The sequence below is a fragment of the Diachasma alloeum genome, unplaced genomic scaffold (assembly GCF_001412515.2).
Source record: "Diachasma alloeum isolate Michigan unplaced genomic scaffold, Dall2.0 Dall_scaffold_00289, whole genome shotgun sequence".
Classification (NCBI taxonomy): Eukaryota; Metazoa; Arthropoda; class Insecta; order Hymenoptera; family Braconidae; genus Diachasma; species Diachasma alloeum.
The window spans coordinates 473,333-500,848 of NW_021680428.1; the positions used below are offsets into that span (position 1 = coordinate 473,333).

At 41.3% G+C, this 27,516-nt stretch overlaps 7 protein-coding genes across 11 annotated transcripts; 4 read left to right on the top strand and 3 right to left on the bottom strand.

The window, feature by feature from the left end:
- The first annotated feature begins 193 nt into the window (after positions 1-193).
- LOC107038926 (uncharacterized protein C6orf136 homolog) lies at positions 194-2,980 on the top strand. Its single transcript, XM_015258286.2, has 5 exons — positions 194-495; positions 1,057-1,302; positions 1,589-1,677; positions 1,762-1,983; positions 2,507-2,980. The coding sequence occupies exons 1-5, from the start codon at positions 373-375 to the stop codon at positions 2,643-2,645; spliced, it is 819 nt and encodes a 272-aa protein (XP_015113772.1). The 5' UTR covers positions 194-372; the 3' UTR covers positions 2,646-2,980.
- Positions 2,796-5,129, bottom strand: LOC107038927 (DNA-directed RNA polymerase II subunit RPB7). Its single transcript, XM_015258287.2, has 6 exons — positions 4,521-5,129; positions 4,342-4,451; positions 4,114-4,273; positions 3,612-3,662; positions 3,397-3,534; positions 2,796-3,046 (listed from the first exon to the last, which is right to left on the bottom strand). Exons 1-6 carry the CDS (start codon positions 4,530-4,532, stop codon positions 2,996-2,998), a joined length of 522 nt encoding a protein of 173 aa, XP_015113773.1. The 5' UTR covers positions 4,533-5,129; the 3' UTR covers positions 2,796-2,995.
- Positions 4,361-5,618, top strand: LOC107038928. The gene is made up of 2 exons (XM_015258288.2): positions 4,361-4,815; positions 5,283-5,618. The coding sequence occupies exons 1-2, from the start codon at positions 4,695-4,697 to the stop codon at positions 5,495-5,497; spliced, it is 336 nt and encodes a 111-aa protein (XP_015113774.1). The 5' UTR covers positions 4,361-4,694; the 3' UTR covers positions 5,498-5,618.
- Positions 5,516-13,729, bottom strand: LOC107038922 (transmembrane protein 268). Of its 5 annotated transcripts, XM_015258282.2 has the most exons (7): positions 13,513-13,729; positions 11,587-12,312; positions 10,123-10,503; positions 9,734-9,904; positions 8,133-8,328; positions 6,801-6,886; positions 6,384-6,475 (listed from the first exon to the last, which is right to left on the bottom strand). In XM_015258282.2, exons 2-6 carry the CDS (start codon positions 12,181-12,183, stop codon positions 6,828-6,830), a joined length of 1,404 nt encoding a protein of 467 aa, XP_015113768.1. In that variant the 5' UTR covers positions 12,184-12,312; positions 13,513-13,729; the 3' UTR covers positions 6,384-6,475; positions 6,801-6,827. The 5 variants fall into 5 exon arrangements, with proteins under 5 accessions (XP_015113765.1, XP_015113766.1, XP_015113767.1 ...); XM_015258279.2 differs by lacking the exon at positions 6,801-6,886 and having other exon boundaries at positions 5,516-6,475; XM_015258280.2 differs by lacking the exons at positions 6,801-6,886; positions 13,513-13,729 and adding an exon at positions 13,372-13,439 and having other exon boundaries at positions 5,516-6,475.
- Positions 13,203-17,682, top strand: LOC107038924 (tetratricopeptide repeat protein 19 homolog, mitochondrial). Its single transcript, XM_015258285.2, has 5 exons — positions 13,203-13,708; positions 14,368-14,622; positions 14,871-15,133; positions 15,678-15,985; positions 16,965-17,682. The coding sequence occupies exons 2-5, from the start codon at positions 14,389-14,391 to the stop codon at positions 17,162-17,164; spliced, it is 1,005 nt and encodes a 334-aa protein (XP_015113771.1). The 5' UTR covers positions 13,203-13,708; positions 14,368-14,388; the 3' UTR covers positions 17,165-17,682.
- On the bottom strand, positions 16,900-19,681 carry LOC107038923 (protein catecholamines up). Its single transcript, XM_015258284.2, has 3 exons — positions 18,466-19,681; positions 17,975-18,050; positions 16,900-17,599 (listed from the first exon to the last, which is right to left on the bottom strand). The coding sequence occupies exons 1-3, from the start codon at positions 19,402-19,404 to the stop codon at positions 17,424-17,426; spliced, it is 1,191 nt and encodes a 396-aa protein (XP_015113770.1). The 5' UTR covers positions 19,405-19,681; the 3' UTR covers positions 16,900-17,423.
- LOC107038921 (nuclear pore complex protein Nup214) lies at positions 19,637-27,245 on the top strand. Its single transcript, XM_015258278.2, has 4 exons — positions 19,637-19,809; positions 20,551-21,148; positions 22,738-25,662; positions 26,038-27,245. The coding sequence occupies exons 1-4, from the start codon at positions 19,777-19,779 to the stop codon at positions 27,102-27,104; spliced, it is 4,623 nt and encodes a 1,540-aa protein (XP_015113764.1). The 5' UTR covers positions 19,637-19,776; the 3' UTR covers positions 27,105-27,245.
- Positions 27,246-27,516: the final 271 nt, after the last annotated feature.

Consider the following 27,516-nt stretch of genomic DNA (forward strand, 5'->3'; position numbering starts at 1 on the left):
GAATATCTCGGGATTGGCTGAGTGAAATTCAAAAATCTTTTTTTCATTTTCAAGATTTGTTAACAATCTTCAAATCTAGACGTGACTCACCCAAATCGGACCGTTGAGTCGCCAGCCATCGCGGTTTGAATTAAACGTCTTTGAAAAATCAGATTGCGCAGGTGCCCATTCCACCGATTTGTTGACATATTCGTAGTATAACCCACACACAGCTCAGTCTGTGTGTGTGTGTAGAGCCAATTCACCACCGCAGTTACCGAAACATGGCTGGCATGAGGCTCGCTCCGCAATTGCCCGGAATTTTCTGAGGAATTCATTCCCGAAAAGCCCCTGACGATTGAATGAACGTTGAATTACAAGTGTTGAATAAAAATGTCACAGTGCATGCGATCGGTGTCCAGCAGGCTCATGACCTGCGTCAACTCGAGGAAACGGCTGATGCAAGTTGACCGCCGGCTGCCAAAACACACGAAACGATGTGCACTTCTTCAAAAGGTACGTTTTCCCCTGATTAATCCGAGTTTCTAATTTACCAGCGTAAAAATCAATTTTCAATTAGCAATGCGATGCGAGCACCTGATGGGTTGGTATTGTCATCGCTATTTGACGGTCGGTGAAGGTTCTGGAAATGCCAATGGGGTTAACCTCAAATTTCCTGGCTTACATAATATGAAATGGTTAACCATGTTCCTTAATTAATTTTTTTTTTAATATTCCTGAGGAAAATTTATGTTTTTTCATCTTCAATGCTCTCTGACTTTATTATAGCAACATTATTCATCACTGCAGATTGTGAATTAATTAATGAACGAGGTTAATAGAAACCCTGCTTCAGTTTATGAAGAATATCTCGAAATTGAAGGGAGATATCGAAATTTTCGTAAGGACCTTTTTTGTAGAGCGAGAAAAGATCCGCGAAAAAGGTTCAGAGTGAAATTGTCGTATGCCCTTTAGATCGCGAGATATTCAGGAAAAAGTGAACTCAACAGGAGTTTACTCATTTCGAGTTTTTTTTATTGAAATAATAGTTAATTATTGTATTTTGTTCATTTGTAGTACGATACATTATCTGTCAGTCAACCAAAAGTGGATGAAGTGACAGTACCATACCTGACGAACCGATTTATCGTCGGCATTCATGGGAATCACTTGAGACCTTACTCAACTACTTCTAGTAGTCCCAAAGAATCTGTAGTCGTGCAGAACTACGATCAGTCCCCGGACGATGCGACGGGCGATGAGGGGGCGAGGGGACACTCCCCGAACCAATTGGAAGTTGTATATAATACTCTGCAGAAGGATGTGAGCCCCACCAACTCGATAATCACATAATAATTAAAACCAGATCAACCTCATATTTAGTTTTTCGTTAATATCTCCGAAAATAAAAGAGATAGCAAAATTGGTGTGAGGACCTTTTTTGTAGCCCGCTTTTCACTCTACAAAAAAGGTCCTTATGAAAAATGACCTGTCTCCCCTAGATTCGAAGATATTCGCAGAAAAACGCGTTCAATCCGAATTAAATTATCTTTTTTCACTGAATTAATCAATTGATTTAATGAATTCAGCGCTATGGTTTTAATTGCAGCTTCCCAAGATATTCGTATCTTCCATCGATTATCGTATCTACCACAAAGACATGGAGTTCATAAATAATTTGAAAGGGACAACATCAAAGTTCGTATAAAGTGTTGAATTAAATGAGAAAATTTCTTGATAATTGACTTATTTGGGATTGAAATGTTGCCTTTGTGGTTCCAGAGGACTCAGTAGTTATATTAAACAAATATTGTACCTGAGGACATCAGCCCACATGATGTATGCCTACGTTAAATTCGATATCCTGAAAATAACGATGCACCCGGAGGACAATACCGTCAAAGTCCGGTGGCGAATTAGGGGTTTATCAAGCCTCAAAGTCTTCACAATGTTCTGGAAACTGAGGATTCTGAAGACGGCTGAGAGCATGCAGGGACTTGAATCGTAAGTGGCAATTCGTGACTTCAATTATCCGTCAATTTTGCATTTGAGAATAAATAAATAAATCAAATTTACTCGTCTCAGGGAAGAGGGATGAAATTGCCTTTCTTCAATTACCAATAACTCGAGATTGGCAGAGTGAATTTAAACAACTTTTCTTTCATTTTGAAGGTATTTTTTCAGGCTTTGAAATGCGGCTTGACTCGTCCAAATCGGATCGTTAGATCCCGAGATATTGGTAATTTAGCGTCACCCCACATTTCCTCTTTTGCAATTAAATTTCTGGACCATAAACTCAATTAGCAATAACTCGAGATTGGCGGAGTCGAATGTCACAATTTTTTTTTCATTTTGAAGGTACTTTTGTGCGCTTTGAAATGAGATGTGACTCGTCTAAATCATCCTCTTAGATCCCGAGATATTGGAGATTGAAGAAAGCGCATTTTTCCTCATCTCCTCGTATTCGATCTTTTAGCAATTAAATTCTTGACAAAACGTTCTAAAATCGAGTGAAAATAAATTACAGCTGGCACGACGGCTTCTCCACGTTCCACGTAGGCTCAGACGGTCTGGTACACAAGCACGTGGCCGACAAAATCATGCCCGACGACGAGGCAGTCCCCGCAAAAGCCAAGCCGGACATAGCAGCCAAACTGGCAGCGTGAGTTCTGCTCTCAGGATCTCCAGGAGATCCAGCGGTCACCCATTCCCATCAGGCGTCCACCGTCACGCATTAGAGAAAAAAAAGAAAACTCCACGAAGCCTTCACCCACTGCAAAACCGTGGACTCACCGAATTGATCAACACTTAACTAATTAATTCCACTTATGCATATTTATTTATGATTACAAAACGTGAAAAATGTTGCTCTCGATCATTGGTAAGAAGTAATCAGCAAACTTTCTCCAGTCTCTCGTGTCTAGAGTTTAAGCGAATAGTTGGAGCTTTACGTGTTTGTTGATTTTATGAATAAAAGTCAATTTGATTTATATACACATGAGGGTGGAGGTGAAAATTATTCGCAGTTCAATCCCAAGTAGTCGTCCATGAGTGTTCCAATCGCGAACTGAAAGGGAATCGTTAATTTATTGATATTATTTGGTCTTGAAGTAGCTCTACTCTTCGGGATTGTAATTTTCTCAATTGTATTATCGTTTGCATTTTTCAAAGAAAAAAAAAGGCTAAAAATCAGGATTTAACAGTGTCTTAGTGCGATAAAAAATTAAAATCTGATTTTTTTCATATTTTGCAAACAAGTTCTATTATTTATTAATAAGAAAGAAATGTCTGAAAAAATAATGGATTTTTCTCAAATTTGTCTCATGCAATTTAGTTGAAAAATTCAAAAACTGAAAATATTCAAGAGTAGAGCTGCTTTAAATGATTTTCCAGTGGAAATTGGTGAGGTATTCTTACGATTCCAGTGGCATCGACACGTGTGCCAACGATTTTCAACCGGATCTCATCGTCCGCTTGAATGACAACATCCTCTTCCTTAGATTTGTAGCAGGGGGGACTGACGTTTGGACAAAATTGCATGTCAGCCGGAATTGACTGGAATTTTGATTACAAAAAATGATATTAACACGTCTGATGGTGGTTGGGGGTCACTTCTGGGGGATATTACTCACGTGGTGAGAGATGAAGCAGGAGAGGGGTCCAATTTCCGCAAACATTCCTACCTGGATCGATGAAATTAAACATCACATAATTCTTTTTGAGAAATTCCTCAACATGCCTTCTTCAATTGTTGAATTATCTCGATAAATAATGGTTTTAGGAGAAAACTTTATGGGACCTTTTTTGCAGCTGAGACAATTTCCAACAAAAATCTCCTTTGGCATTTTTTTCTCATGTCACTCCTTATTGAGATAATGAATAATTTAACAAATAGAAAATTAAACTGTTCCGTATTAAATCCAATTTGACACTATTCGTATTTGTTGATTAATCTTGAAAACGAATGGTTGCACGAGAAAACTTCATAGGACCTTTTTTGTAGCTGACAAAATTCCGAACAAAAATCTCCTCTGTAATTTTTTTCTCACGCCACTCATTATCGAGATAATTAAGAATTTTCAAATGAAAAATCGACTCGTTTCGTGAAAAAAATTAAAAAAATCGTTTACATACTTTGTTAACCTGTGTGACGATGGCGTCAAGCACTTCCCCCTTGAACGGTCTGAAGACAATAGCCTTGTACTTGACAGGATAAACGACGAAGCCCTGGCCAGGCTGGATGATGCCAGCCCCGATGTTGTCGATCGTCGTCACAGCCACGACGAATCCGTACCTGAATCCCAGTCAAACAAAACAATTAATTATTCTCAGGATTTATTCACCTCCAGGGGGTGAACATACTTCCCAGTGCACGTGCCCTCGACCTCTGTGTACAGTTTCTGCTTGACAGTGTCCAGCAATTGGGGCCCAAAGTACCTCGGATGGAGGAGGATCTCGTGTTCCAAAGAGATCTAGAGTGGATTCGATGAGAGAATGTCCACTGGAACTTAATTTTAATTTTTGGTTTATTTGTTACTCACGTGGTAGAACATTCCGATGATTTTTTGGGACGTGAGCAGTGTTTAGCGTCCTTCACGAGCTAGGTTATGTTGACATGTTGTGGGAGGGTCGGTGGAGGGGGAATTGTCAGTCGGTGACATATTCCCACGCGAATAATAATTATTTGTCGAAAGGAAGAAATAGTTGGAGTGAATATGTTCGGAAATAAGAGGAAGAACCTGCCACCGAGGCCTAGTCTGCCGCAGGCGGACCAGATAACTGAGGATCTCTGTATTCCAACCACGAATGACGTTGCTTTCAGCTTCCAAGATCGAGGTTCGTGTCATTGCATTCACATATTGACAATTAATCCAGAAAAACATAACACTTGTATTGATTTGTAAAACGTGTTGTATTCATTCATCAATATCTCTTGACTTAACGATACGATTTCGACGAGTCACCTCTCATTTTGAAGACTATGAAAATACCTTGCAAATGAAAGAAAAATCGTGGGATTTGACTCTGCGGTTGTCGAGTTATCAATAAAAGTCGCTGAACCAAAATAATTCACGTAGGGAAGAAGAATGCAAAATGATTATTTTTCAGGGGTGAATAACTCGGGATTGGCAGAGTGAAATTCAACAAAATTTTCTTCATTTTTGAGGTATCTTTTCGGGCTTCAAAATGAGCCCTGACTCGTCCCAATTGCTTCATTTCGTCGCGAGATATTGGTGATTAAAGAAGACCTGTTTTGAATCAACTCCATGAATCATTAATTTTTTCTTTTTCATTTTTTGCAGACGATATGCAGCCGAATTTGCACTTTCCCACGAACGCCTACGACGTAGAGAACATATACGGAAAGGCTCGAACCTACCTGAACGGCAATAAACAGCTGAAGCTCCTCGCGGAGTCCCTAGAGATCGAGAAAAATGAATTACAAATAAATTACACAGCCATTGTAACATTAGCCCAAGACATTCGAGATCAGGCGCAGGCTGTCCTGACGAAATAATCGACATTAATGCCCATGTAAATACCTTAATCACTTTATTATAAAATCTCTATACATGAATAGTACGTGTAAAGATATGTTCATTCAATTTTCCATAATAAATTTTTCTTCAAACAAGAAACCACAGAAAAATGAATACTTCGTGTCATCACAACAAAGTAAATTGGAATTGTACGATATTTTTATCGAGTGGACGGATACCTAACGCATATTCTCAGATATCAATTAATTAATATTTATACTTGAAGGCACGTTCCCCTTGCACACAGATGTGGGCATATTTTCCTCGAGAAAAAACTAATCTCTATTAATACATTCACAACACTGGTAAATTCCCCCGTATAAATTATCATAATACTATTTGAGAGCTCCCCAACGACTTTACATTTTGATTGAGATGTTTACTTCAATAGAATATTGATATTAATATTAATTGTGACCCTTGGAATCAATTGTGAAATAAGGAAAATTGATTCTTCTTCTAATTGTTCGATTATCTCGATAACGAGTGATTTTAGGAGAAAAGTTCATAAGACATTTTTTGTAGCTGAGGAAATTTCCTACAAAATTGTCCTCTGACTTTTTTTTCTCACGCTATTTGTTCTCCAGATAATTGCGAATTCATCAAGGGGGTAATGAAGTTGTTTTTTGAAAAATGCAATTGGACATTTTTCTTGTTTGCGGATTTATCTTGAGAACGAGTGGTTGCACGAGAAAACTTCATGAGACTTTTTTGTAGATCACAAAATTTCCTATAAAAAAGTCCTGTGATGTTTTTCCCTAATGTCACTAGCTATCGAGATATTTATCAAGTGGAAAATCGACTGCGACGTTTTCTCCCACTACTCCACTAATAATCCACTACTCAACGAAATAAAATCTATAAACTTCAGTTTGATGAGCTCACGTAGTACGGATGATCATACCTAACGGCAGGATCACTCAAGTATGAGCACCAGGTGAAGCCCGGTGGATATCCTGGAAAATTGACACCAAGAATTAAGAGAAATCACCAAAAAACGCCATTAAAAAAAAATCCACCTCTTTTCTCCTCCAGAAAACTCCAAATATCTCCAGAACTAATGGATCCATCGAAAAAAGTCAAAATGCCTTTTTTCTAGCCCTTGAAATTCCCCACAAAAAATCTCCCACAGCTTTTTCCATAAACCCACTAGTTTCGAAGATATTCCCAATTTTCCGAGGGAAAAAACGTACGAGTTCCTCTACAAGCCTTAGAATTGTACCCAGAAATCGAAAAATGTTAGAACCAAAAATAATTCCCCAACATTAAATATGTACTTACGAATTTTTCTCAACCACAATATTTCTCTCAAGTATTTAAAGCGTGATTACGTGATAGCACAGATATTTGTTCCACTTTCCTTCCAGCTGCGTGCAACAATGGCCCATAATAAAATTAGTCAATAATTCAAAATGATAAGAGAATGAATAAAATAAAGGGGAAAATTAAAAACTGACATTGATAACCATCATTTAATAAATTTTATCTAACAGAATTACATATTCAATACGTAGAAAAAAATATATGTACTCCCGTACACAAATATATGCACTATTTTCTTTACATAGTATATTCACAATGTGTCTTATATCAGTTATGATATTTCTTATCTGAATAATTCTTTAAGTACACGAAAATTCGTAAATCCACTGATAATTCGTATCATCGAAAATTCAACAATTGGACGGAATTGCTAGTAAATGGGTCGATGATTCACAGACGTTAATTAGGGTCAGGGGAAAATCGTTAGTCGAAGAAAACTGATACAAAATAATAATCACCGTCACCAACCTAATTACGAAATTCTATGAGTGAAAATGGCATTGCGAGGCTCCTTGGTTAATCACATGAGAGACAATTAACAAATTATCACTTTAAGCAACTAGTTCTCATCATTTATAATTAAATACGATTAAAAGAATGTTCTGAGTACGATTAAAGGAGAGAAGCAGAATTATTTGCGACGTGTGGTCAACGTTTCCAGAATGTTGATCTCACTTTTCACAAAATTTAGGTAAAGTTATTCAGTAATTTCTCCCATCGAAAAATGTCTTCATTAATTTTTTTTTTTTAACAAATTGGAGAATTCTTCCATTTGAAAACAGAAAAATGCGTTTTTAAATCGCTTCTTCTTAAAAAAAGAAAGGGAAATTCAAATAAAAACTGCTGACTCCGTCGAATAATTTCCCTCATTAAAAAAAATTAATTCTTTCTTTTAAAAAAATCCAAAAAATTCCTACTGTGAGGATATCCAAGTATCTTTTACAATTTTTCTCATGCAATTTGATCGAAGAATAAACAAAACTGAATATTCAGCGTCATTCAAACTACATTTTCCAAAGAATTTTAATTTTAAAACAATCGTTTATAAATAAACGAAATCGATAAACTTTCTGCAATGTTTAACTAATAAATTCATTATTATTCAGTTGAGGCTCAACTGAAGGCCTCTGATGTTCGACTACAAAACTAAAACTAAAAAAATGTCACTGGATAAAAAAAAGGCCAAAGTACTTGGACATCCCTAATTAAAAGCCGCAGAGTCCCCGGAAATAATCCTCCCCCCTCATTTAAAATCCGGCATTTTAAATAATTGACGTAATAAAAACTTGCCTTTGGGCTTGCATTTGAGATGATCCTCAATAAACTGACAAGGACAACGGGCGAATATACAGTGACGAGGTGAAGCTGTAGATCCAATGATGACCCTGTTACGATCCTGCGAATCAACAACCAGGTCCAGCCTGTGTCTGACAAAGTTACGAGCCCATCTTGCTGCGTATCTCAGCAACAGCAGCTCCGCCCGCTCCTGCCAACACACCGTCACCAGTTTTTTTACGAGAAAAAGCCTCTTTAGAACACTTTAGCAAGCAGATGAAAGGTCTGAATCATTCAGAGGGATTAATGAGGGAGGTGAAGCTGCACTAGTGCAGAGGACCTGTCTGAAGGTCTAAATCGGAGGTTAAAGCAGACTAAAAACATCAGCAAGAGACAGGGGCGGGGGTGGGGGATGATGATTAGAATCCTCGATCCCTCAGGAAGCTGCTCCACCTGGGGCAAAAGTCTCTGCCCTGTACACGCGGTTTATTTCGCAGCCACTCCTCGATATATTGACAGGGACAGAGGGCTGATGCCAGGTGACGTGGGCATGTGGGGTTTCCACCCTCTTCGTCAACTGTCCAGTCCAATCGACGTCGCAAGTAATCTTTTCCCCAGCGCTGCACGTAACGGCATAACACTTGTTCACTTTTTCCCTGACGATGGATTACAGATTTAATTTGGGGTTTTATTCTGGGGGGAAATTTGTGAATGGGTGGAAATGGATGAATTTTTGGGTAATTATTTCTTCAATTTTGGACTCCGGTTTTGATGAGGCTTTTTAAATTCATTAGGTGCAGGAATTTTTTTTCTTTTTGTAAATTCACTCTTTTTATATTTTTTTAGAATTGAGAAAGAGTTAAACAAAATGGATTGAATTTTTTATCGTCATTTTTTGAATGTTATTATCACTTTTTGAAGAATGAATTTGAATTTTTTTTAATTCATGAGATGTAGCAATTTTTTTCTTTTTTATTCACACAATGAGTTCCTCTGTGAAAATAAATTCTTCATAAAATTACTCTTTCTTTTAAAAAATCCCTGCATTTTACGGAAATTGACATTCAAATATTTTTTTAGAATGGAGAAAGAGTTAAACAAAATGGATTAAATTTTTTAACGTCATTTTTTGAATGTTATTATCACTTTTTGAAGAATGAATTTGGATTTTTTTTAATTCATGAGATGCAGCAATTTTTTTCCTTTTTGTTCACACAATGAGTTCCTCTGTGAAAATAAATTCTTCATAAAATTACTCTTTCTTTTAAAAAATCCCTGCATTTTACGGAAATTGACATTCAAATATTTTTTTAGAAAAGAGAAAGAGTCAAATGAATGAATGAATTCAATTTTTTAACATAATTTTCTGAATGTTATCATCATGTTTTGAAAAATGATTTTCAAATTACTTTCCCTATGAAAAATCAACCTCAAAATGCCCAGACGTTAGCAAGAAAAATCAAGCAATCTTATCTGAATCAGCCACTTCTTCACTGAAATAGTTATCTGTACTGCTCACCAGGAAAACGTAGGTTTCCAACAATCGTCTCCCATTGAACACAAAAAAATCGATGTCATGCTGATAATTGTTATCTCGAAGCTACCGTTTGACTCACCTGTTTACGAGACAGTCTTGTAGTGGATGAGCCTTGAATAACAATATCACTGTCGTCAATGTCCATTCGCTGCTGCAACTCCTGTCTCCTGCGCTGCATTTCACTCGTGTCATCACCACCAATCACCCGACCGTCTCGTTCCTCCCTTTCAATGACCTCTTGCAATTTTTTCTGACAAAAACAAAATGTGAATTAATTTGCATTAATTTATTTACAAGCGTCTATCAATTTTTTCTCAATTCTTTCTCCCGTTCTCCCAATTTTTGTGGACAAAAATGAATATAAAAATGAATGGGACTGTTTTCTCAAGTAAAAATAAAAGAAAAAAACTTCTAAATTATTTTTAAATAGTAGTGTTTCCCACAAAAAATCAAGGAAAAATGTCTTACAATGCAATCAGTCGTGTCAAAGTAAATGAAGCACAAGTTGACTTTGTGACACGATATCTTCCCCCTGTCATCCAGCCCCAGCAGAATCTTGTGACGCAACAGGTGTTTATTCACCTGAGCCATGCACTTCTCCAAATTGTGATTGAGTTTTATCTTCACGAACATGCAGAGGAATATTGCCGCTGCATTCATGATGAGCCACATTATCCCGAGACCGAAGAGAGTCAGGCCTGTCACCCCCGAGAACAAAAGCCCCAGGAGAATGACGAAGGCTGTGAATATCCAGAGGACGAGAATGCGCTTGTAGCAGATGTTGTACATGTTGAAGCGCACGTCGTTGACCAACAGCTCCATTATGTGGACGTAATCTTCCACGGTTAGCTGGAACGATCGTCGGTGTATTCATTTTTTTATTGGGGGTAGGTTGTGGGGTCTGATTATTTTTAGAGTTGAGAGAAAAGTTGGAAGTTCAGATTTGATTGAAGGTTTAAGAATATGTTATCAATTTTCGGGGAATAATTTGACTGAAATTCACATTTTTCAGCCATTTTTCTTCAAATTTTTGAAGTTTCAATGACGAATTTAGCTAAATAAAGACGAATGGGTTGTTTCCCCAAGTAAAAACAAAAGAAAAAGCCTTTCAAATTGTTTTTAACTAATATCATCAATTTTCGTGGAATAATTTGACTGAAATTCACATTTTTCACTTATTTTTCTCTAAAATTTTGAATTTTCAGCGACGAATTTGGCGAAATAAAGACCAACAGGGTCGTTTCCCCAAGTAAAAACAAAAGAAAAAGCCTTTCAAATTGTTTTTAACTAATATCATCAATTTTCGTGGAATAATTTGACTGAAATTCACATTTTTCAGCCATTTTTCTTTAAATTTTTGAATTTTTAATGACGACATTAACGAAACAAATAAAACAGTGTTGTTTCCTCCAATAAAAATGGAAGAAAATGCCTTTTAAATTATGTTTAACTAGTTGTTCTCAATTTTCGTGGAATAATTTTACTGAAATTCACATTTTTCACTTATTTTTCTCTAAAATTTTGAATTTTCAGCGACGAATTTGGCTAAATAAAAACAAATAGGGTCGTTTCCCCAAGTAAAAACAAAAGAAAAAGCCTTTCAAATTGTTTTTAACTAATATCATCAATTTTCGTGGAATAATTTAACTAAAATTCACATTTTTGCGCCATTTTTCTTTAAAATTTTCAATTTTCGATGACGAAATTGAAAAATGAGTTTCCGATACTTTAAACAATTTCAGTTATCCCTTTACAACCAACGATTACTTAAAAAAATAATTCTCTGCAGAATGTAATTTTAATGACGCTGAACGCTCTCGATTATTTTCAAATGTTTCTCACGCAATTCAATCGAAAAATTTGACGGTGGTACTTAAATACTCATTTTCCCACTCAAGTTTGACCCAAAAAATAAAATGAAAAATCTCTCACTGTAAGTCCCTGAGCCATGAGTTCCTCCGGCACGAGTTCCGGGCGGAATTTGGCAGGCGTGATCCAGGGCCACCTCGTGTTCACCGGCAGCAGGGTGACAATGGTGTCCCCATTGGCGAATCCTCGCCTTATGTTGCCGATCGGCGTACTAATAACATTATTAACGTGACTCCTCCCGTTCGAGGTATCCCTGAGGTCAATAGTCTTCAAAGAGGCACTTTTTGGGTCCGGAGTTTTGCCGTCCGAAGGCACATTGTTCTCGGGACTGTCCGAGGATATCGATCGGCTCAGTCCCGATCTGTCTAAGTTAAGTTGGACGGATTCGGTTGCTATCACAGCTCCACTGTACTCGCTGCCCCTCGGGGTCTTCCCCTCGGTCTCCTCGATGGATTTCTTTATCTTCTCGGGGTCGATGGCCACCGCCTCGGACAGAGAGTTCTCCGGGCGATCGCGATTTTCCCGGCGCTTTGGGGACGGGAGGGCACCCGCCACGGGCTCCTCCTCGAACTGCACCCAGTTCCTCGTCTTCTCGGAGATTTCACTGATTTTTGGTATCGCTGCGCTGTCCGGAGTGTCCGTTGACCCTGGAGAACTCATTTTTGTCCACTGGTTTCACGCTGGTGGACTTCAAGCACTTCGGTTCTTCGGTTAGTCGAGGGGAATGCTAAATGCGGCGGTTCGGGGGGCTCGGGGACAGCTCGATCATAATTTCAATGCTCATGAGATCTGGAATTGGGAAAAATTGATCGAAACGAAATTAATTTTTTTGTTTTTTGGAAAAATCTCGGAATTGAAGGGGCGTAGCGAAAAATTGGTAAGGACCTTTTTTGTGGGCGAGGAAAAGAGCTACAAAAAAGGTCCTGAGGAGTTTTTTTGTAGCTCCTCTAGATTTGAAGATATCTAGGATAAAATGAATATGGGGTCAGTTTTTGTTGGGAAGCGGTTTTTGAGCAGTATTTTGAGTTTTAAGGGTTTATTATGGGGAAAATTTGGGATTGCAATCTTTCAGGGGATGGTGGGAACTGCGAACAAGATCCTTAGAAAATTTTCCCTAGTTGTTTTCAATTTTAACATGTTCAGTACAAAATAAAAGTCAAAAAAATTAATTAAATTCAGTTTTCGTTGGATATCTTCGCATCTAAAGGACATACCAAAAAACTTCTAAGGACCTTTTTTGTAGAGGTGGAGGAGAGCGACAAAAAAGGTCCTGAGGAGTTTTTCGGTATCTCGCCCCGCTCCGAAGATATCCAGCAAAAACCGCTCCCAAAAAAAAATTCATTCAAACTCTCGTTTTTTGCGAATATCTCAGGATCCAAAGGAGCTAGCAAAAATCTTCTTAAGACCTTTTTTACAGCCCAGACCTTCCCCTACAAAAAATGTCATTACAAGCAAATCGCTATCTCTATTCAATCCCGAGATAATCTCAAATGAAAAACGAACTTCATCTCGTTCCGCGAATTCCCAACAAATCAATTCTCCAAACTCAAATGCGAACAGATTGAGCCACTTCTTACCAACAATAAACAACAATTTAACACAATTAGCAACAACGGAGTAATTCAAATCAATCAGGTCAATCCGCCATCTTTCGGAGGTTTCGCGTATGTAAATAATAATAAAAACAGGGAGTGCCCGAGGAGCTCCGAAAAATCGGAGCAATCGACCTGATTCGGACGAATGGAGCGTAATTGAACGGGAGTGATGATCCCGGAAGTCCCCAGACCTCACCCTCCCCCAGTCCCACTCCGAATTTGCGCATATTTACGCAAGAATATGCGAACAGACCTCACTCCAGAGTCCGGACATCTCCACTGCACCAATCACTTGGAGTTTAATGCGAGGATCACGTTTTTGTCGACCCGATGACGCGAGATCTGCCCCAACGAGTCGTTCTAGAATATTTTAATACTCCGTTTAATCACTCACCCGATCAGGTTACCGTGGCTGCTCCGAGCGTGTGTGCACAGCTCCATCGTATGTACTATCGAGGTGTTCTCGTTGCAGGTAAAAAGAGGCAGGGAGTGTAGTTTGGGCAATCGTTACCTGGCGGTCGGCGCTGACAACAGGGTAGAGGTCACGCGGATAATTTAGAGTGAAGGAAAGGAGTGATCATCGAATGTTGGTAAATTAAGGGGAGTGGTGGAGAGTTGTGAATGAATTAATTAAAATGACAGAAAGAATTTTTTTTTATTCATGAATTAATTTAATTTACTGCTGTTGATGACTCAATTGTTTAAATTATGAGGAGTAGGGCTTGTTTCAGGTTAAATTGAGGATCAGTAAATAAATGAATTGAAATGATGAAAGGGATTTTTTTAAAGAATTAATTTAAAGTATTGAGAATGAAAGGGTTTTATGTTTTATGTTGATTTTTGTTGTTTATGGCTCAATTGTTTAAATTATGATGAATAGGACTTGTTTCAGGTGAAATTGCGTATTAGAAAATAACCAAATGAAAATGAAACGAATTTTTTTAATTAATGGAATTATCCATTAATTAAATTATCCATTTAATTAAAAAATTAGCATAGGAAAGGTTTTGTTTTAGTTTTATATTAATTATTATTGTTAATGGCTCAATTGTTTAAATTCTGATGAGTATGACTCATTTCAGATTAAATTAAGCGTTAATAAATAGATAAATAACAATAAAACAAATAAATGATTCTGAATTAATGAAGGAAATGAAATAAAAAAATTGGGAATGAAAGAGTTTTCTTTTTTTTTAATTTCATGTTAATAATTGTTAAATTATCATGAAACAACTACTCTTCATTTTAGGTTAAATTGAAAATCATATGAATGAATATGTTTGCGAGGAGAGGATTGCAGGCGATTTTTTTCATGGGACGAAGAATAAAGACTTCGGTTCTCAGAGCCCCCAGTAGGCGATTTTATTCTCGTGCAGATACTTTGGGGTCCAGGGGGATGATTACAGGACTGGGTTTTCTGAGCTTCTTCGGTTTTGGGAAGGAAGAGGAGGAACTGGAGCCCGAACTCATCACGACGATCAAACGATCTATTTTGTTGATTCAAGTAATTGAAGGATGAAAATTTATTCAGTCGACTTTTTGGAAATATCTCTGAATCTAAAGGAGATAGCAAAAATGTTCACTAGACCTTTTTTGTAGCTGTTATTTTTCCGCACAAAAAAGGTCCTGAGAAGATTTTTCGCATCTCCTTCAGATACAAAGATATTTTCGATAATCAGATCCATTTTAAATGGAATTAATCCAATTTAAAGAAATTAAGTCACTGAATTGTTGATGCGCCCTCAATTCTAGAAAGGCGAATACAAAAAGGCTGAGCAGATGCTCCACATCGCCCTCCGGCAGGCCCAGACCCTCCAGCACTACGACGGAATAACATACGTCTACGACGTAATGGCAAATCTGGCATTTGAGGTTCAAGAAGTGGAGAAGGCGAAAAAACTATTTATTTCTGTGATGCAGCGACTGATGTCGACTGGAACAACCGAGGGGGACATGAAGATGATCCACATCAGTCTGAAGCTCGCGAAATTGTACGAGATGAGTGGAGAACCTGGGTAAGCGGTGGGTTCCCATTTTTTAATGAGAATTTTTCCCTTTTTTTGCTGTTGAACCCAAATTTTTTCTTCACCTCGAAAAAATTTTCTATCAAACAAAAATAATATTTCATTACGTAAAATATAATACAAGGGTCAGAAGTGGCCCCGTGATTGCCCCACTGTCGCCTCATTAATTAACAAATAAAAAACGTTAACAAGAAATAAATTCATTAACAAATAAAACTTGTCTGAGTTTTCGAGGAATATCTCAGATTCTAAGGGAGATAGCGAAATTTTCGTGATGACCTTTTTTGTAGAGCAAATCGGGATCTTCAAAAAAGTTCATTACAAAAATTTCGCTATCTCCCTCAGATTCCGAGATATTCATAGAAAACAAATCAATAGTCTGAAATGTTCTTCATCTCGCGAAAAATTTCTATCAAATAAAAATATTTCATTACGTATAAGACAATTACAGGGTCAGTAATGGCCCTGTGATTCCCCCAGACCTTCGCCTGTAACAAATGAATAAATAAATTGAATAAGTGAATTATTTTTCCAGTAAAGCAGAGGATGGCTACAACTTCTGTCTCAAGCACCTCGTGGACCACGCGAGGGAGACCCCAGAGGACGAGGACGTCCTCCTCCTCTGGGGTATGACCCTCGACTGGTACGGTAAGATGCTCCTGTCGCAGTCCCGCCTGAGCGAGGCCTTAAAGTGCTACCAACAGGCTCACAAATTGTGCCACCAAGTCCATGGAGATGAGCACCAACAGACAGTCGTTCTCCTGAATGACTTGGGGACTGTTTACTGCCGTCTGGGGGAGTACGATCAAGCACTGGGGCATCTCTCCGACGCAATACTAATCGGTAAAGTCATGTTGAGTCGCAGTTTTTTTTATTTTTATTTTTCATCAATTTTTTTTTTCACTGTTCATTTTCAACAATTTTCTCCTTTTATTCACTTTTATTCTATTTTAGCAGCTTGATTAACTGAGAATAAGTTAATTGGAATAATTATTCAAATGAATTAATTCATTTAATTCAATTAATTCAAATACATTAATTAAGTTTTTAATTTATTCAACTCAAATTCAAATGAATTAACTCAATTAATTCATTTCAGTCCATTTTAGCAGACTGAATGACTGAGAATTAGTTAATTGGAATAATTATTTGAATGAATTAATTCATTTAATTCAATTAATTCAAATACATTGATTAAGTTTTTAATTTACTCAACTCAAATTCAAATGAATTAACTCAATTAATTCATTTCAGCCCATTTTAGCAGATTGAATGACTGAGAATTAGTTAATTGGAATAATTATTCAAATGAATTAATTCATTTAATTCAATTAATTCAAATACATTAATTAAGTTTTTAATTTATTCAACTCAAATTCAAATGAATTAACTCAATTAATTCATTTCAGTCCATTTTAGCAGACTGAATGACTGAGAATTAGTTAATTGGAATAATTATTTGAATGAATTAATTCATTTAATTCAATTAATTCAAATACATTAATTAAGTTTTTAATTTACTCAACTCAAATTCAAATGAATTAACTCAATTAATTCACTTCAGTCCATTTTAGCAGATTGAATGACTGAGAATTAGTTAATTGGAATAATTATTTGAATGAATTAATTCATTTAATTCAATTAATTCAAATACATCAATTAAGTTTTTAATTTACTCAACTCAAATTCAAATGAATTAACTCATTCAATTCATTTCATTTTCCTCAATTGAACTATTCAATTGATTATCAATTTAATTCCTTAGACATCGTCTTTAATCCATTACTTACACAATAATTTACGCATTCTATTCATTAAACAGGACAAAAACTGCCTGAAATGTCAGACTTGAGTTCGATTCACGTAAACATGGGTAACGTTTACCTGAAGAGAAGTTTGTACAACGAGGCACGCGACGCCTGTTACACGGGGCTGAAGTTAGCTAAAAAAAACAATGATACTGAGTGCCAGGAGCAAGCGAACGCTTGTCTCGAGGAGGTGAAAAAACTACTGAGTCAATAATGACGATATTTACAGTGGGAAAAATCCAGGCTGATGTCATGAATCGACAGTGACGATTCCAGGAGACAATTTACAACAGAAAATAACAGAAAAAAAATGTAAAAAAGGATTACCTACAGCTATTTCCTTACAAAAATACCATCCCTCCTGGGAATTGACGGGGCGAACGACTTTGTAAATATTGTACAATAGAAAATTATCACAGGCTGTTCAATCCTGTACGATTCGATGATTTCCTTTCGATTGAGAATAATTTCATTCACTCGTATTGGGCAATCAGCACCATCATGTAGACTCCTAGGAGGAGGGCGGCTATTTCCTTCAGGGACTGCCAGAATTTTGTGTCTGTCAGAAGCTCTGGGATCACTGATACTGTCGCGATGTAGATGAAACCTCCTGCTGTGAATGGGAGAATCCAAGCTGTTGCAAAATCCCCTGGAATTATCAAAATCATCATAAAAAAAATTTATTTCAACTGCAGAAGTTTAGTTCATTTTTTTTAGCGTGAATAAATGAAATTTATTCACTCACCGACGATAATAAAAGTAAAATAAATAATTAAACGAAAGAAAATGACTTAAATCATAAGAAAATGGTGAAACCAAGATTTTGTTTTATTGATATCTTTGAATCTGAAGGAGATAGCAAAATTTTTGTCGAGATCTTTTTTGTAGAGCAGAATTAGAGCTACAAAAAGTGTCTTCATGAGAAATTCTCTATCTCTGCTAGATTCTGAGAAATTTAAGAAAAACTGGAAAAGTGAATGTTAAATTATTGAAATTTCTAGTCATGTTGATGGCAGCTGCTTACCCATTCCTTCAGCAAGGAGGGACACATAAGTACCACAGAGAGCGCCAACAGCTGTTGTCAGTTGCAACAGCATCGCCTGTAATCAACAATAAAAACAAATTAAAAACTATTCTTCGTCCAACTCTAGTGGTGAAATACCCCGCTTTGATCTTCAATAACTCGAGAACGGCAGAGTGAAATCACCCCCTTCCTCCTTCATTTCAAAGATATTTTTTCAGAGTTTAAAATGAGATGTGACTCGTTGAAATCGCATCATTCGTTCACGAGATATTGAAGATTTAGTTCGTAAGATGTAAAAATCCCTGAGAATAAAATCCTGAAAAACGTTCCTCAATTATAAAACTAAATAAAACAACTTAAATAACATAAATTCCCCCCGAATTAATAAGTTTTCTTCCTCTCCCTCCGTCCCTCCTCCCCCAGAACCTAAAAAATCCGAATCTCTCGGATTAAATAAAAACAAAAAATAATGAAAAATGAAAAAATCGAACCTTTCGTTTGCTGCATCCGCTCTGAATGAGAATGGCGAAGTCCCCGATCTCATGTGGCACCTCATGAAGCAGAATGGTGACAGTGGTGATGTACCCGACGCTCTCCCCGGCGAGATAGCTGGCCCCAATGGCGAGTCCATCCGTGAAATTATGAAGAAAGTCAGCAGCAAGATTGAGATACCCAGCGATTTTAATTTCCCCAGGAGGGGCCGCAGTCTCCAGCTTCTTCCCCTTGTCCTTCTTGCCCTTCTCCTCCTTCCCAGAGTGGCCGTGCGAGTGGCAGTGGTCGCCCTTGACCAGCCTGATGCCCTTCTCCACGACGAGGAAGACGATGATCCCCAGGAGGACGCAGAGCCCAACAGTCATGTCGTGCTCGTGGTGGTGCCCCTCGTGTGAATGCTCGTGCCCCTCGTCCCCATGGGAGTGTGGCAGCAGAGCGTGAGGGATCAGGTGGAGGAAGGCGTCCCCCAGGAGTCCCCCAGAGGCGAAACTCAGGAGGATTTTTAGCAGGGGCTCTCGTTCCTTCGTGTTGTCCAGGGGAACGAAGAACAGGAGGACGAAGGGGGCTGCTGAGATCAGCAGGGTCGACCCCATGGCCTTCAGCAGGACACTCCCCTGCTCCTCAGGCCTGAGCTTCCTCCTGGGGTCCTCGTGGTGATGATCCTGATGATGATGATCATGATGATGATGATCGTGTGGGGGCTTCACCCCCTCGAAATTCTCGTTCGCCTGTCTCGAGTACTTGAAGCTCGCAGGCACGTCGTCATGATGATCGTGATCGTGATGATGATCATCAGGATGGTGGTGGCCCTGGGACTGACACAGAGCAGGAAAATCCAGGAAGATTATCAGGACGATGGCAGCCAGGGCGAGCTTGATCCAGACGGTGTGTTTACCCCACGATAACGTGGCTTCTGCCCCGTCCTCTCTCCTCCCCATTTTGATTATTAGTAATTTGGTGGTTAATTAATTCAATCCAGTGATCAACACTGCATGGAGCCCTGGTGGCTGTCAGGGATGGCTCTCCCTGCTGAGGGCTGCGGTTTCGAGGGCAATTCAATTTTTAATACGATACGTACTCACTACTCCCGCAGATAATAGTTCCTACTGCGTCAATTCGACGTGGCCAGAATGATGAGTGATCGAAGCTGCCTGCAGAGGCGCTAGACAATTCAGCGGAATTTATCTCGTGTTTTTCCGGTCGATGCTCAACACTTGGGAAATGTTTTGCAGTCGAATTTCTCGTGTTTGTTATTTTTTTTGATTGATTGTTTGGCTGGAATTGCGAAAGTGGGGAAGTCATTCGGGGAGATGAAGCCTGCGCCGGATCCTAAGGAGGTTCAGGTAAATTCTGAAGGGATTATGACGCTAAGGGGTGCAGGGGTGATTTTGGAAATTCAATTCGCCGGTCGAGTTTATGTTATTTATGTAATGCAGGAGTTTAGCTATTTTTGGGGCTGTTTTTGTTGGGGGTATTGTTATCTTTTTTGGGGGGAGAGGGGGCAGTGGGATTTGACAATGCGAATGGTTTTGATATTGTTTCTGGGGGATTCTAACCTCTAATGGGGTTATTCATGATGGAACGGAGGGATTTGTTTCAATTTTTATAGAAATGGAGTTTTATATGTGAAATTCAGATTTATGGGACTGAATGGTTTCATTAATTTTTTTGTCCTCTCTTCTATCGATTTATTTCAATTAATTGGCAATGCATTCCCTTTTTTATTTTTAATTATTCCTTCGTTGAATGCTTTTTGAAAATTTTTATTACGAGACATTTATTTCAGTGAATTATCAATGAATTTCCTGTTTTTTATTCTGAAATACTCCTTCATTAAATATTTATAAAAATTCTAATGACGTAACAGTTCCCCTGAAATTTCAAGGACTTTCTTCATTAAAAAATCGCAACAACATTCGAATTATTCCCCGTAAAATTCAAATAAACCGAGAAACAGCTGACAAACATCAAAAATAAAAAAAGCCACATCATCACAATAACTGCAATAAAAACGAAACATCGAAATGCCAAATAAACAACTAATCCCCTTACGGAAAAAAAAATGAATAAAATTCTCGCTCCAGCACTTCCAGTTCAAGGAATCGGGGTCCCGGCAGGTCTGCGAGGCCCTGAAGCCGATCCCCAGGGCGTGCAGCCTGCTGGCAACCGACTGCAAGCGCGGTCTGATCTACGCGGCCCACAGGAACTCGATCACAGTCCTCCCCTGTTCCGAATCCCCCCCGACCCACCACCTCCAGCACTCCCTCCCCCTCTGCATCACGCGGATCTCCCTGAGCTGTGACTTCTCCTACCTGGGGGTGACCTTCGCCTCCTCGACAGCGCACATCTACTCGGCGTCGTCCCTCAGCAAGCACTTCCCAGAGCTCCTCCACGAGATCCAGTTGTCCTCCTCCCCCCAGTCAGTCTTCGCCTACGACCTGAAATGGAACCCCTCGATCCCCGGGAATTTCTGCACAATCTCCAGCGACGACTCCATAGGCTCGTTCTCCCTCAAGCTGGAGCAAAAGTCGACAGTGAGCATAACAGCCCTGGAAAAAATCCAGGGGCTCTCCCCCACCTGCGTCGCCTGGAGCCCAAAGGGCAAGCAGCTGGTGGTCGGCTGCAAGAACGGCAGCATAATCCAGCTCAAGCCGGAGCTGAAGGTCGCGAGGAGTCTGCCAGGTTTGTTTTTTTTTTTCGAACGTCATCTCAATTGTTTTTCCATCTCCATAATGTAAAATCTGTCATGAATTGGTAAACCAGGATAAGTGATTTTCGCTCAGGGTCAATTATTGATGAATATCTTGGAAATGGACATAGTTAGAGAAATTTTTGTGAAGAGCTTTTTTAGAGCTGACATTTGGCTCCATAAAAACGATTTTCATGAAAATTTCGGTATCTTTCTTCGTTTTCAAGATATTCATCGATGATTGCGACTAAGCAAAATGCAGTTATCGCACATCTACTCGGCGTGAACTGATGTTCACGTTTTTTCAATTTTTCTGGCAAACTTATGACGGAATTGACGTGAAAAAATACAAATACGTTTTTGCGTTTTGTCATTATTCAATGACTGACGAAATTTTGCGAGCATTTTCCTGCGTTTTCTCTAAATTTTTAAAAAGAATCCCAAAACTAGAAAAAACGCATCCACTACGCAACTTCGTGAGCCATTAAAGAATGACAAACCACAAAATCGCTATCTCACACCAGTTAAGATGTCTATAATATGTGCCTCTATCAAATTTAGCAGAGTAAGCCTGATGGTTTAAGGATGTTCTCCACCCTTTCTGCCAAAATTCACGTTTTTTCAATTTTTCTGGCAAACTTATGACGGAATTGACGTGAAAAAATACAAATACGTTTTTGCGTTTTGTCATTATTCAATGACTGACGAAATTTTGCGAGCATTTTCCTGCGTTTTCTCTAAACTTTTAAAAAGAATCCCAAAACTAGAAAAAACGCATCCACTACGCAACTTCGTGAGCCATTAAAGAATGACAAACCACAAAATCGCTATCTCACACCAGTTAAGATGTCTATAATATGTGCCTATATCAAATTTAGGAGAGTAAGCCTGATGGTTTAAGGATGTTCTCCACCCTTTCTGCCAAAATTCACGTTTTTTCAATTTTTCTGGCAAACTTATGACGGAATTGACGTGAAAAAATACAAATACGTTTTTGCGTTTTGTCATTATTCAATGACTGACGAAATTTTGCGAGCATTTTCCTGCGTTTTCTCTAAACTTTTAAAAAGAATCCCAAAACTAGAAAAAACGCATCCACTACGCAACTTCGTGAGCCATTAAAGAATGACAAACCACAAAATCGCTATCTCACACCAGTTAAGATGTCTATAATATGTGCCTCTATCAAATTTAGCAGAGTAAGCCTAATGGTTTAAGGATGTTCTCCACCCTTTCTGCCAAAATTCACGTTTTTTCAATTTTTCTGGCAAACTTATGACGGAATTGACGTGAAAAAATACAAATACGTTTTTGCGTTTTGTCATTATTCAATGACTGACGAAATTTTGCGAGCATTTTCCTGCGTTTTCTCTAAACTTTTAAAAAGAATCCCAAAACTAGAAAAAACGCATCCACTACGCAACTTCGTGAGCCATTAAAGAATGACAAACCACAAAATCGTTATATTTTCACGTCACTCCCCTCGATAATTTGCCAGAAAAATGAAAACAACGTCAATTTTCGCTAAAAGGGTGTCGAACCTCCTTAAATGCTTGAAATAAAAAAACCCTGCGTCCGGCAGGTCCCTCCCCGAGCCTGGGCGAGGCCCTGGAGATAACCTGGATCAGCAACTACCAGTTCTGCGCGGCCTACTCCGACCCCTCGGACCGCCGAATAAACGTCCTGATAATCGACGCGCCCAAGGGCGAGGCCACGGCGACCTTCACGAACTACGAGGACATCACCTTCGGCATGCCCCCGGGGGAGGACGCCCCCAGGTACTACATGGAGCACATCCCCGAGTGGAACGTGATCCTGGCGGGGAGCAGTTGCAGCTCTGAGGTGGCGCTGCTGGGGTCGAACGACAACGGCGTCAGCTGGGAGCAGTGGCTGCTGATCGACAGCGGTAGGGCGGGTCTGCCCTGCATCCGAGGGGACGAGACGTTCCCCGTGGGCATCAGCATCGACAAGTCCCCGCAGGAGGTCCTCCCCTGGGACGACGGGGGCTCTCTCCCCCACCCGATGCCGATGCTCCACATCTTCGACAACTCTGGGAGAATGATGTCATTCCACATGGTTAACTTGGCCCCCAGTGCCCCCACGTTGTGCTCGGCCCCTTGGGAACCAGTGACGATAGCCTCTCCCCCCCCTCCCCAGGAGCAGACCCCCAGGACGAGTTTGCTGCCCTCGGAAATATCTTTTGCTGTGAGTTCGGCAGTGACGAGCACTCCCAGACCGAAGGCGAGTGAGATCGTTGGGGTCAAGCCCCAGGTCGCCGCGAACCTCTTCGAGGAGAGGATGAGGTCTGCTGCTGGCCAGGGGGTTGTTCCCCCTGCGCCACCTGCAGGGCAGCCCCAGCTCCCCCAGAGCAACCAGAAGCCCAGGGCTGACCTGGTGGAGTCAGTCCAGAAAGTGGAGAGTCGTCCACCGAAGGATCAGGGACCTCCCCCTCCAGAGAAACCCCTCATCGACGAGAGCATCTGCCTCCGGGTTTACAGGGAAGAGCACAGTCTATTCGAGAGTGAGCTGAAGCAGAAGCTCGAGCCCCAGACCTTCGAGTGTGGCACTGATGACGAGAAGAAGAGGCTGACAGTGCTGTCAACCCAGATCGAGGACTTCCTCGGGGAGCTCAGGGAGACCACCAGCAGCCTCTCCAGCGACATATCGTACCTGAAGGCTCTTCTGCTCCAGTCCTTCGCCTGGATCGAGGAGACCAAGTCCAGGAACTCGTCGAATCCCCTCGACAATCGGGAGCGCCACGACAAGACGAAGATAAAGGAGCTCCAGCGCTCGTATTTCAACACTCAATCGCAGCTGGTGCAGGCGACGAAGGCCCTGGACATGGACTGGGCCGAGTGTCAACTTCGGGAAAAATCGAAGATGAAGATCCCAAGCCTGGAGTTCGTCTACCAGAGCCTGAAGCGTCACGCGGAGATAATCGCCAAGGAGAAAGCGAACTTGGAGGTTCACATTCAGAAGTGGAGAGTGCTGTCGAGGAGCTCCAGGGTGACGAGTCTCAACCGTTCGATGTCGAAGCTGAGTCTGGGGAAGGGTTCGTTGAGCGCAGTGAATGGAGCCAGCGTCGATGGGATTGAGATTCGCTGCAGGACAATCGCCAGCAACACCAAGAACTTCAGCAGAGACAAGCAAATTAAGCTGAGGGACATTCTGCTGCAGACGAAAACGAGAATCGTGAGGACGATGAATCCGTCGCCAGTGCAGGACAGGCTGGAGGCTACACTGTCCTCTCTGGCGTCGCTGAGTCCAGTTCCAGCTCCAGCGAAGCCCAGGGCAGTTCCCAAGGTGATCCCAGAACGTGCGATCCAGACTCCAACGACAGCTAAACCCTCGTCGAGTTTTCTGGGTTTATCGAAACCTCAGGCTGCAGCGAGTGCTCCTGCAGCTGCTGCTCAGCCCTCGGCGTCGATTCCCCCTCCAGCAGTGGAGAAATCCGTTCCGTCGAGTCCTCTGGCCTCGCTGAACTCAATCGTAGCGCAGATTGGGGGATCTGGGGATAAGAAGCCGTCGATTCCCTCGAGTAAATCCCAGCCTCTGCAGTTCTCCATGGGCTTGCCGTTCTCCCAGGGCTTCGAGGCTCCAGAGAAGAGCAATCTCTCTTCTAATTTGCAACTGGGGAAGCCTGTGGCTCAGGTCAGCGTCCAGCCTGCTGGGAGCCAGCCTCCAGCGCCATTCTCCAAGATCCTGAACGTCTCCTTCGGGAGTGGTGAGCAGAAATCAGGGGAGAATGCATCGAACTCCAGGGAGAGTGCCAGCAAGACCGAGAGTATTTCATTTGGCAGCAAGGACGCCCAGTCAGCTGCCAGCACTAGTCTCTTCTCTGAGGGTCTCTTCAAAACCTCAGGGCTGACGATAACGAAGACACAGCAGTCGCCTCCACAGGGTCAGGGGTCGACCCTGGGGCCAGGTCTGTCGATCTCGTTCAAGGAGAATCCAGCTGCGACCACTCAGAGTGTCTTCAGCTTCGCCAGTCCCCCTGCGTTCTCCACTCCAGCGGCGACAGTGCCGTCCTCCAGCCAAGGGGCCCTCGACCTCTCAGGACTGACGGTTGGGTTGTCAGGGAAAACAGCAGCTGACACGACCTCGACAACGTCAATGTTCGGAAAGTTGTCGATTCCAACTCCTAATTTAGCTTTTGGAAAATTCCCCAGTGGTCCCACAGCTTCAGCAGCTCCAACAGCTTCTCCAGGGGCTCCAGCAGCCCCCCAAGAGGTGAAAGTCTCCGTGAGTTTGCCAGCAGGAACAACAATAGAGAAACAGCCAGTCACCACTTCGTCGACTCCAGTGTCATCCCCATTATTTGGGACTTCGAAGCCATCTGGAAGTATTTTCGGTGGCCAGAGCGGCCTCTCCTCCTCGATGTTCGGCGGAGCAGCTGCCAGCACCTTCCCAACCCCCACGTCACTGCCGTCGACGTTCAATTCTCCTCAGCCTGCGGCCCCCGCAGCCACCACAGCCCCAGCGTTTGCCGCCAGCCCCTTCTCCCCAGGTATAACATCGCTAGCCGGGTCATTCATTTATCTCACGTCCAGTATTCAAATCCATCTTTATAATACAATAGCGAAACGGTAAACCGGGTCAAGTCGATTTTTCCTTTTGGCCATGTTTTGATGAATATCTCGGAATCTAAGAGAGATAGCAAAATTTTGCTCATGACCTTTTTTGTAACCCTCAGTTGGCTCCACAAAAAAGGTTCTGACAACAATTTTTGTATCTCTTTTAGATTCCGAGATATTCGTGAAAAACTGGCCAACAGTTAAAATCGACTTAACCCGGTCTATCACTTCGCTCCTGAATAGTTTGGTAATGATTGGGATAACATTAGTATTCGAATATCTTCAAAGGTACTATACCTTCTCCCCAGCTTCTGTGACGACAGCCCCAGCCACGACTGTCTCTCCCTTCGGTGGCTCTCCGACCTTCAGCTCGGCCTTGAACACTGGAATGTCAAGCCTCAACTTCGGGAAATTAACTTCTTCAGGGGACTCAGCCCCTGCCGCCTCCATCTTCGGTATGAGCTTCGCTGCGCCGACGACGTCGTCCCCAGGATCGATTTTCGGACAGGCCTCGTCGGTCCCCTCGTCGTCCACAGCCGGTTCCATCTTCGGGAAGGCCTCCAGCACGACGACAGCCTCAGGCTCGATCTTCGGACAGCCCTCGACGGTTTCACCAGTGACCACAGCCTCGGGGTCGATCTTCGGAGGCGCCTCCACCACGACGACGCCCTCAGGCTCGATCTTCGGACAGCCCTCGACGATTTCACCAGTGACAACAGCCTCAGGACCGATTTTCGGAGGGGGAGGGCTCCCCCAGGGCCAGACGAGTCCAGCGGGTGGGATTTTCGGGGCTCAGGGAGGGGGTAATTCTATATTCGGGGGGTCCCCAGGGCCGTCAGCAGGAATTTTCGGGGGAGGAGGACAGGCCCCAGCAGCGGAGGGGGGTTCGATCTTCGGGGGCGCCCCTGCAGCTCCCTTCGGCTCCCCAACGTCTCCATCGATGTTCGGGGGTGCGAAACCCACTGGTGGAAGCATCTTCGGGGGTTCCGCCACCTTCGGCTCCCCAATGGGGCCACCAACGTCTCCCCCAGCTCCGGCCTTCGGTGGAGCGCCTGCTTTCGGGGCTAAACCGGTCTTCGGAGCAGCTCAACCTGTCTTCGGCTCCCCCAAACCTGAGTTCGGGGGGAATGCCTTCGGGGGACAGCCGACTTTTGGAAATCCTGGGGGTTTCACCACTTCGCCAACAATGGGGGGATCCCCTGGGCTCGGGGCTCCAGCCATGGGGAAGGTGTTTGGAAGCCCTGGGAACTCGACGTTTGAATCACTCGCTGGACAGAATGGGGGCATGACTTTTGGGAGTTTAGCGCAGAAGAGCCCGGAAAAACCTCCTCCACCTGCGTTCAGTGGGGGCAGCTCTTTCTCCAGTTGGCGATGATTGAGTTCTCAAATTATTTACATTTTTATTTTATAGTTCAGACGATCTTCATTGAATTACACGATCATGCTCATTTCTTATTAAACGAAAATAAATGGAAAATTGTGAAGGATTATTGGTGAATAAAAAATATTTTTAGAATGTATGAATTATTTTTACTATTTCCTCCTTTTTCCATTCAATTCTTTTAAATTCATTAAATTTATTACTAAATTAGGCTGAATTTTGCCTCCACCACGACAACAGCTTCAGGTGGAATTTTCGGGGCTCAAGGAGGGGGTAATTCTATATTCGGGGGATCCCCAGGGCCATCAGCAGTTAGTTCAGACGATCTTCATTGAATTAAACGAATAATAGGAAAATTGTGAAGGATTATTGGTGAATAAAAAATATTTTTAGAATGTATGAATTA